This window comes from Tetrao urogallus (assembly GCF_951394365.1).
Source record: "Tetrao urogallus genome assembly, chromosome: 2".
Lineage (NCBI taxonomy): Eukaryota > Metazoa > Chordata > Aves > Galliformes > Phasianidae > Tetrao > Tetrao urogallus.
This window is the reverse complement of record NC_136814.1, coordinates 28526326-28537220: the sequence shown is the minus strand read 5'-3', so window position 1 is coordinate 28537220 and position 10895 is coordinate 28526326. Positions and strand designations below refer to the sequence as shown.

Here is a 10895-nt window from a genome sequence, read left to right as displayed (position 1 = left end):
CTTGATGAACATTTCTGGAGACCAAACAGAGGATGTGAGCGTAGTGAGGCAGTGGGTTGTGCATTTCAGCAGTGGTCACTTCCACTGGCACAGAAGTTTATGATTCCAGCATGCAGGTTCTTGTTCATTGCTGGTAAAAATGCATAGCTATTGATGGTGACTGTGCTGAAAAATAGTGTTTTATAACTGAGAATTTGCTCGTTCAACTAGTTTCCATGGAAATAAATAGCAGGCATTACTTTTGAAGTGACCTGCATACATCTGGAAGGGATACACATATGTTAGCCTTCTAGTTTACGTCGAGAGTGTCGATATCTGCAGATGATGATTTTGTGCTGTCTGGAAGGTTACAGTGCATTGGTGGATGAGGAAGGGCTTGCTTGGGTTAAAGGATATGCATAAACCTGAAAGGAGGTTTGATTTTTGCCCTGTTCTGTTTGTGATAGTCGCTTAGTACAATGTGCTGCTCCTCGACTTCATCAATGGGATATTGGCACTGCTTCTGCCACAGGCTTCAAGGCTGAGCAAATAGGCTTCAGAAGTGCTGGTGTTCATGCAGCTAAGCTGAGCATCTCATAGCTGGTTGTGCAAGATCAATTCTGCGTAGGGTTGCACCACAGGTAAAGTGAGTTGTTAAAGGAACAAGAGTCTTGTTGAGCACTCCTCTGGCTCTTGGTAAGCGCTTACGATCACACAGTTCTTCCACAGATTATCTCTCTTAGCTATTCAGATGATGCTTGTTGACCATCTTTTTGTTAGAGGATGGGTATTAAAGCACTTGATCCATCCATGCACAAAAACTGGGCTAAAGCTTCCAGCAGTGTGTATCTCAAAGAAGCATGATTATGGATATGCATGACCCTAAGGATTTCAGGATTTTGAAAAAATTGAGAGCATGCAAGAATTTTTTGTCACTTGCTTAATGCAGTATCTTCTCTCTCTCTCTTCCCCTCCCTCCCCCCTCAATGTGGCCATATGCTATTTTTTTCTTTTTTTTCTGGTGTTTTTTTGGTTTTATTTTTTCATTTATTGAGTCTTGTGGCAGGCAGCTTGTGAATTACTGTAGCTACTGTCAGCCTTGCTAAAAGCAGTAGAAGCAAAAATTTCAGAAGGTAGTCTCATCATGCTGCTGCTTTGCAAAAGCAGTACAAAGTATAGGAACAATTTGGGGGGTGAGGTAAAATGAGCTCAAACTCTGTGCTGTTGGCTGTCAACTAAGAAAGGCTTTAACAAACCCTTTGCCAGTAAGTAGTCCACACATGCTTTGTTTCTCTGATAAACCTCATTATCACTTTTTATGGCATGCAACATGTTATAAAACAGTTTGTATCATTACCTTTAGACTACCGCATGTTTTATGGCTGGCTGTGATTAGATAAAGCAAGGTGGCATGGAAAAAGGAGAGGTGAAAGAAACTGACCGGATATGAAGGTCAGCAGAATTTAGCTTTGTCTTTCACACAAGTGGGCCAGAAGTGTCTTATGACACAAGAGAGGTATAGAGTATAGTGATGGTGATGATGCTATCAAGTGTCTACACAAACATTATTGCTAAGAAGAGAGGATATCAAGAAAGTATGTTTCTCAGGAGATTTGTGAAGATACAAAAAGCCAGACAGGATAAAGCTGTATGCTACCAGGCTACAAAGAAAACTGTTGCACAAATTTATGGGAACTGTTGAGGAAGATCAGTGCAGAGACTGAGATAAAATCTGTGAAGTAAGTAGTGGTAAGATGTGAAGGAAATCTCAGATGGATAAGCATCTGAGAGCTCAGTTTTCAGATCAATTGAATAAGATATAGATGGCATTCTTACATGCTGGCATTTCAGATTTGACATCCAAGCTGCACTGAGCAGGAGTCAGTAATTAGTACTGCAGAAAGCAAACAAGCACTGAGCCAGATGCAAGAGCCTGCTGGACTCTCCTCAGAAGTGAAGGTCTAAGACAGCAAGTATGTGAGAAGAGATTTGTAATCTACACACAAGTATCTACACGTTTTATGGACAATTCCCTAAAATGAAATATCAAAATATCTGCTGAAATGTTGACATCTGATATTACTGTAGCCTGCCAGCCAAAGACTACCTTGGGGTTAGTCTGCATGCCCAGTCATATTTCATTCACACTTTACATTAAAGTTCCACTTAACGTGAATTTTAAATGGATTAGTTGGTGGTTAATAAGACACACTGAACAAATAGCAGCATGTATAACACAGAAGGTGTTAGTGATGATTACAAACAATCTAGTATGATGCTCAGAATGAACACACAATTGCTTAATCAAGTTTCCACAGCTTACTTAATATGAAGCATGACTACAGTTTCATATCTCAGCGGCAAGCCTGCTATGAGCTGCCTGGGCAAACTTCTGTGGCTTTTTTGTCTCTTTGGAGGTGGCTGCTGTTACTTTTGGCTTATGATAACTGATAAAAGCAATCTCTCTGTTCCACTGCCAATGCCACATGAATGACTGAGGATCAGATTTAACACAAGAGCCTATCAGCCTTCTTTAGAGATAAATGAACAGCATCAGTCCTATACTGTGCATGATAGTTCTTCACTGAACTAGCCCAAGAAAATGCAGGACTGTAATAATAGTGATCTGACTGGAAATAAGGAAGTTTGTTTGCACTGACATTTAGTTTAACGTATTGTTTTCAGGTGTCTGTGAAATGAACTCTGGTAAGGACCTTCTCTGACCTGTCATTTAACTCTAAATGGAAGCGTAACAGTTTAGCTGGTGCTGGACAGACACAAAAGTTCTACACAATTTAAGAGAGAAGCATGTTAGCTCAGGAATGAAAGAAATGTTATCATTTTACATGAAAACCTCTAGTTTTAGATGATATCAAACAAATCTTAACTGAATGGATGCCATTAAACAGGTGGTCTTTGCCATTGTTATCTCTGGGGTTATCTTTGTTTTCTAATTGGAAATGAAAGAGGACTTCAGAACCTGACTTTATCCACCAGTTATTCTTAATGACAACACTTCTCATGGGAACTGGGAGGCACTCACCTTGGATTTTTTGAATATGAATGACTGTAAGATCGGGATTTTGATACTAAAAGGGAAAGGGCAGTAATTGATTATTTCAAGGGAAGTTGCCTTTGTTGGGAGAGAAGTACAAAATGAATCTGGGACAGTTGCTTTACCATGCATGCTTACTTCTCTGAAGGTCTTAATTGACTGATGCCTTGACTGTGTGTGTAAAAGCTTCTTCCTCCAGAAACTGTCTGCAACATGTACTTTTAACCTTAATCCACAGAGCTTCCTTAGTGTGAGATGCAGATGAAAGGTGCTCCCTCAAGACTTCTCTATGTACTTTGTTCACGTGGATCCTGGTCTGCTCGGGTTCATGGTTTGGTTGGGGATCCTTCTGTCAAGCTTAAGTCAGGCTTGTGCCACTTGAGCTGAAGGAATTTTTCCATCAAATGAGCTCCCACATTGAAGACCAAGGCCAGCCAGGCCAAGCCAAAAACAATCCAAATTGCAGTTAGACTTCTGTAGAGTGGGATGTAGTGCTTGTTTGGGTTTGTGCCTGAAAAATCCAGGAAACCTTACGTGTTAATCTTCACTGCTTTGGTCTGATAGACAACACAGAAAGTCATAACTTCCCCTTCCCCACACGGATGTATAAACTTAACAAGTTTGTGTAATTTAGGGGCATTATTATTGTTTTTCCTCTTGCTCCAAATCTCAGGTTTAGCTTTGAAAAGTTGGCATAAAATCTCTGGAGCTAAGGCTATATAATAAAAAGAGAAAAATCTAAAGTTAATCAGAACAGAACAAAACCGAGTGTTTCCAACTGCTGACAAAGAAAAAAACATGCTAGAAATCTACTGCTGAATCTACATTAGCCAAATTTTACTCAAGCAACCCACATGAGATCTCATCTGATTTTAAAATATTTGGTTTTGTATCACAGGGATATACGCATTACCTTTTGTATTGTGACATACTTCATTAGCCAGCATTCAGAATCATTTGGAGTATACTGTTTGGAAAGCGCAGCCATTTTAAGTGCTTATGGAAATGTTAACCCCTGGTTTGGTATTTACACAAAATGATTAATCGGTGCAGCTGATCTTGATGCAGGACTGCACCACAGCCATCCATTTAGTGCATCGAAAGATACCTCATATGTTTCTATTGCTAAGTTTCAGCCTAGATCTTTGAAGACTACATACTCTCACAGGGGTTCATTTATTTCCACAGCTCTCTAGGGGTTGTTTGTAATATTCTTCCCACTGTCAGTACTGAGAGTTTCATATTTTACAGATTTTTGTATTGGGAATCGTAGGCACTTGCTGAAACAAATAACTGTTAGGAGAAGATGTCTCAAAGACTTCAGAGATTTCACTCATATTCCAGCTGTCACCCACGGATCGCATTCATACCAATTTGGGTATAGTCATTGTTGAATGAGTATTCAGTGTCATACATCAAATGAATATAGTGACTTTCAGCTTAGCTGCTTAAAAGGAAAAATGCCCATGCCAGCTATTACCTCATTATTATCAGCACTCTCTCATACCATATTTACAGGGGAATAGTTATCTATGCTCTCTGTACTTAGGCTTTCACTAGAATACCTAATATCAACAAACTTCCTCTCCCTGAGGTGAGAATGTGGGCAAAAAGATAAAATTTAACCATGTGTATCCTCATTATTACCTACTACATAGTCCCCAAATCCAATGGTGCTCAAGGTGATGAAAGTGAAGTAAAAGCCTTCTCCATAGCTCCAGCCTTCTACATAACTGAAAACCAGTGGTGGGAACACTAGAAAAAGCAAGATCCCTGCAGTCAGGAAGACAGTCATGGCCAGTCTCTGAACCACCTGAAAGATAAAGGGAAGATATCAGCTAAACAGCAGTGAGCATCTGTCAAGTGGAAATTTCTGGGTCTGTTTTGCTCTTAAAGCACAAACCTACTCCTGCTGGGAGCTGTGTCCAAAAAGAGAAGGATAAACCAATGCTTCTGTGAACTACATGCTGACCTTGCTGTTTATCTTTCACATAGACATTGTACCCAATCATGAATTAAAAAAGTATATATATCTCAAAAATGGGAAAAAAATAAAGATGTTTTAAAGCTTTTTGCAGTGAGTTTTGAAGTGTGCTCGAGTCATATTTTCAAAATTACTATAGCAACCATAGGAGTGAAATGTTCACTTTTTCAATTTAAATGGAGATGCTCTTGTAATCACTTGGATCCAGCCTTTAAGGAATAGCACCAAGCTCATGATACAAAGATTGGCAAGAACAAATTAGGATTCTCTTTGCTGTGACTGCTTCCAAAGATTTATAAAGTGGCTTGCAAGAGCTCAGCCAAAAATATGTTTGGATGAAATTTGAATGAAGTCAGTTTGCCTGCTCTTATTTTAAACTTAGAAGCATTCAGAGCAGGGCTGTTTTCTGTCAGCACAGTGTAGATCTGTGTCTCTCATTACAAACGTCTGTCTTTTGGGAGATGTTAAGGCCTGCTAAGTTACAACATATGTGGCTGCCCAGATAGATACACGGAATGGTCATGGACAGGGGAATGTCTCAGTGGTTTTATCTAAGGAGTGAGGACCAGGAACTCATGGGTAACCACGGGACACAGTCGTGGCTCTGGTGAACTTTTGACTAGTGCTGCACAGTCTGATGGAAACTCATGGCATTCGTTTAACTTCATTTGCGAAGCATTTTGAGAATTACTTATCAACATGTTGTAGCTGATCTCTGTTCTCATTTCAGCTTATTCCAGAAGTGTAATTGCATTCAATTAGATAATGAAGATTGCATAAAGCTCTGAAATTCACAATGTTACATACTGTCCTGGCTTTTGAGAACTTTCTAGTAGCAACGTACAAGGTAGAGGAGAGTAAGTCAGGAATGAAGAATTGATTTTAATTGATTTCCGAAAGCACAATTAAATTGTGTTTATAAGGAGGTGAAATGGTTTCCTAGTAGCAGCTCTTCAGAGTGAAGAAGCAGGTAAAGCTCCAAAGCTTCATCTGTTCGTAGGAGTTCTGTCAAAAATTGAGTGATAACTGAAGTTTTGAAAAAGAAAAAAATCACATCCCTAAATTGCAATAAAAATCTCAGGAAAGATCCAGATATACTAGCATTCCACTTGTGGTGGAAGAGTTGCATGTATCTGAGGAACAGGCATAGATAAGGCAGTTAAAAAACGTTTTGCTTATATAAATTAACTGCATTTGATGGTGCCTATATATCTTCATCAGAAAATCTTTCCCTGTGTAGGTAAAGAATGCAGTAATTCAGTGACTTATACAAATGAGAAAGAGGAAAAAAAGACACATGAGACAAATCTGAAATGTTTCAAAATATCTAACATACCTATCACCCTTTTCAGTATCTAAAGGGGTCAATACATTGAACCTTTTACTCAGAAATGTGCACTAACTTTGTTACAAATGACCTTCACATATTTCATATTATCAGTGTTTCCCGTATTCCAATACATCTGGACTAATTCAGTGACTCACTAACAAACTGTAACTACAGAGAAGGATGGCTTATTTACATTAAAAAGAAAAAAAAAGAAAAAAAAAAGGAAGGAAGTACTAAATTACTGGCACAATCAGGGAAGGTAATTCAAGCCAGATTAGCAGGCCAATAAAAATAAGTTGTCTTTGCACAATGTAGGCCTAGATTCTGGGTTAGATACTAGCATAGGCTAGATAATAAGAGCTTAATTCAGCAATGTGTGTATACGAATACGTTCTGCTAAAGTCACCAGAACTTAAAGACCCTGCTCAAAACTGAGGCTATGCTTGCTTAACAGTTTTGCTCAATCAGCGTTTAAAAATGCAAACCTGGAGTCCCTCAGGAAAAAGCAAATTACTATAAAGCTCTCATAGATAAATATAGCATATCAATTTTCTGATATAGAGGGCAATGTTTACATCAAAAAGATGTGAACACACTCAAGGAAATCCAAACTAGTAGCTGCACTAACTCTCTGAGAAAATAGTTTCTATTAGTGGGGAAGAAATAATAGATTCATTCTGTACCTGGTCATGGCCTGGCTTTTGCACCCATCTTTCCAGAGTAATCAAATGAGCATTGAGACCTTTCCCCAACTGGTTAAGGAAGGCCAAGTTGAGTGGCACTCCAAATAAGGCATAAAAAACACAGAAGACCTGTCCTGCCACTGTGCTGGGAGACCGGTTACCATAGCCTGGAACAGAAGAAAAAAAGAGCTACAAGAAAAGGTTTCATAGTTGGTCTGCAGGCCATCATTTCTTGGGCTTGGAAGCTCACTTTCATTAAGCTTCAAGGATCTGTAGGCCTGTGATTTTGCATAGTGAATTCTGCCTATGTATTGCTATAGCTTATCATAGAGCCCTGCACATTCACTACTACTAAGAGAACATTTAATGTGGAAAATTCTGAACAAATGCCCTGATTTCCCATAAGTCTGATTTGGTAGTGAATGCAACTGAGTACTTCAAAGCGACCTCAGAATTTGCTGTACATGTACACAGTCATATCACACATACCAAAGAGGCACTTGGCCATTTTTGCAGGTTTGATACGATGAATGCACAAGAAAAGGTATTGTCTGAAACACAGAAGAAAATATAACCTGCAGTAATCAAGATCATCTTGTAGGTGTATTCTGTACACTCATTTTATTTTCCTCAGGGATTTGCAGTACAGCTAGAGGAAACCCCAATTCACAAGGAAAGAGAGTACCTCACCTATAGTAGTGACAACAGCTCCTGCAAAAAAGAAAGAATTGCTGAAGTCCCAGTTACTGGGATTCGTAGAGTTTTGTTCTGGGTTGACCCCTTTTTCCAATGCTTCCATGAGGACCTGAGGCAAAAGAGGTCAAGGGAGCAAAGATGAGCCACACATTACACATCAACAGGAAAAATGTCAGAAAAAAAATACAGCAGATAAGTAGATATTACTTTCCATCTTGAGCAAGCAGAGCAGTAAACAGTGCAGATAACAGGGCAAGCTTAAGTAAAATGACCTGAGAGAGTCTTATGCTGATGTAGCAAAACTCTGAAATAGAGCTGGTCAGGAACTTGAACTCTTATCACCAGAGAACTGGCCACTGAAGTAGAATCAGTTCCATAACTACTCAAAGGCTAAGGGGAGAAGGATGAAAGAAGTCCCTGGGGTCATGAAACTTGGAATATAAAGTGAAGTTATGCCTTAAAAAAATACATATAAATCCTTTCCTTCCCTGGTGTAGTCGTTTTATTCCAAATTTAAATTTGGGCATGTGTAAATACATGTTTGTATCGGTGGTGAAGTGTATGAGGAGCATGCTTGTTTCATCTTTGTCCATGTAAATACTGGTGAGGATGAATTACTCTTTTGGCTACGAGTTCCCAGTAATTTTTAATCAATATCAAGATTCTTGTGATCTGGAGATTAGCTGTTCCAGATAACTCTTAACAGTTGATCAAACTGCTATGTGCAAAAGAGGTCTAGCTCCTGGTTGTGTATCATCTTATTAGCTGCCTTAATGACTAATGTGTTTCTTTGTTCTCCCTGAGGATTCCTCTGAATGAAACAGGTTGCCATCTGCACAGTGGCTGGAATTTCAAGAACCTCTTTTTTTCTTAGATGTCACTTTTAAAGTCCACATCACAAATTTCATAACTTTGCCAAATGTCTCACCACAGCATGAACACTCACTTTTTAGGCTGGAACCTGTCATGATGGGCAGGTTTCCTTAACCATACAGTTAAAATGTACAGTGAAAAAATTGTTCCCCTGCATTAGTTAAAGATGTAATCTGGAAAGAATTCAATTCCATAATATTAGTAAGAGCTGGACAAATTTCCTAAGAGAGATTATAAATGATAGTGAGAGGGCACCCCCACTTTCACCTGGAAGGTTATGTGCTGAATACGCTAGGCTTGGTGCACTGTGTATGATAATTTGGTGCCCTCAGCTGGTTTTGTCTGGAACAGCTGACAAGTGAAATGTATCTGATTCAGCTTCGATGCAGCAAAATGCACCAGTCTGAGTGGCCTGGCAGGGCTAAGGAAAGCACAACTGGAGGAAAGAGAATCTGGACATCTGTGAATCCTCCCTTAGCTTTCTAGAGTACCAGAGATTTAACTAAGCCTTTTAATTCTATAAAGCATCCAAGTGTGGTTTAGAGTGAGATTCAGAATCCTCCTCTTTACTGTCATTACCACAGAGGGAAGAGAAGGACAGGTAACTCCAACAAATGATGTAGCTGGAAAGAAACAGGCATGTTTTCAGGCATACAAGTTCTGGAAAACTCTAGTTGTTTTTTGGACAAAGCCAAATATTCCATAAGAAATATGGAGTCATCAGATCATTGCCCTTGTAGACAGAGTTCAGATGCCTTCTGATCCCTTTTTGATTGGAAGTTCACTGTTTCCTCAGATCCATTTATTCTTCAGAAGAATGTAATAATTCAAGGATTTTTTGCCCAAATCTTATAATACTAGAATAAGAGAATTTGTCCATAATAATACCAAGTAAAGGCTTGCAATTCATCTCCAGCCTTTGTGGAATAGATCAAAATGTAATTGAAGATGCTATTAATTGACAACCCATACTGAATAAGAGCTAAGAGCTTTTTTGCACTTATTGACAAATTACACAGCTTCTGGTGGATGCATTCATGGGCAATAGACAATCTCAGGTAGAAAGAAAGGGCAGAATTTGCACAGGTTTGGGTAGAAGTACCTTAGAAGGACAACCTACTTTTTGTGAGCTTTTTCTACCCATGCAAAATTCCCTGCAATAATTAATGAGAGGGCTACAAACCATGAAGTTAAAATTATTGTAAGGTAGCATGAAGGTTCATCAGCAGTTTTTCATTTTTTGGATGTTCATGAATATGTTAAAATAAAGTGATACATGAAAGGGCTTGAGAAAATATTGCCTTTCTTCTGGACAGTTGGTCCTCTAACATCGTGGACAGCAGAAAAATTTATGACATGCTTGGCCAAAACAATATCATTGCTTCTAGCAAAAATAATGCTTGAGCCAAAATAATGCAAGCCTGTTCCTCTTACCTGTATGAACTGCTCCAGGGCTTGCCTGTCCAAGCACGTGTAGTTCTGCAGGAACTTGAGCTTCTCCAGGTGGAACTGGTCCCGAGAGTGGGTTTCTGCCTGCTTCTCCAGCAACTGGAACACCATAGCACCCAGGAGGAGGTAAAAGAGATACCCTAGCACCAGCAGTGGAGTCCAGCTGATCTGCCAGTTGGGTGCTGTGAGGAAGGGCATGCTGCTGCTGCCAGTTCTTGGTCAGTACTTACTAGTTTACGCTCACAGGATATGTACTACCCTGGCCACCCAGAAATCATTTACCAATGTTCCCAGCTACTGTGCTGGAGATCTTTTTAACAGAAAATACGGGTAACATGCCCATAAAAATGAGACTATCAGGCAATTTTTACCCTTCCTCATCTTTTCTCTATCCAAAATAGAGAATATTTATGACTTAATAAGTATGTAAATCATAGTATCTTCCTCTTATGAAAACAATTTTATCCAAAGATCTCAGTCAAACACATGAAGCTGGACACAAGCCCTCTATGACAGATACTGTCTTCCAGGCTGGGAAGCTGAAATAAAACTAGCTTAATGACTTACCCATTAAGTGATATGAATGTAGAGCCATGAAAAGACTCTGAGAGTACTGAGAAATAAAGCCTTACTCTAAACACTGGACTTCCGTACAAGAAAACACTATAAACTCTCCAGTTACAACAGAATCTCCAGAACTAAGAAGACTATGGAGCTGAATAAATGCAACATTCAATTGCAGCCGTCTGTACCACACAAACAATGCTGGTAGCAGTGAAAGTAGTGATGAAATTCATAAACATCCCGAAAAGCCTAGTCACAAAACAGTTTCTCTTTCTTTTTTTA

General features: G+C 39.2%; 1 protein-coding gene across 1 annotated transcript; it reads right to left on the bottom strand.

Moving 5' to 3' along the window:
- Positions 1 to 3360: 3360 nt before the first annotated feature.
- Positions 3361 to 10247, bottom strand: LOC306958368 (potassium channel, subfamily K, member 16-like; the record flags this gene model as incomplete). Its single annotated transcript, XM_079549875.1, has 5 exons — positions 3361 to 3545; positions 4682 to 4847; positions 7032 to 7198; positions 7722 to 7836; positions 10035 to 10247. The coding sequence occupies 5 exons, from the start codon at positions 10245 to 10247 to the stop codon at positions 3361 to 3363; spliced, it is 846 nt and encodes a 281-aa protein (XP_079406001.1).
- Between the last annotated feature and the right edge of the window lie 648 nt (positions 10248 to 10895).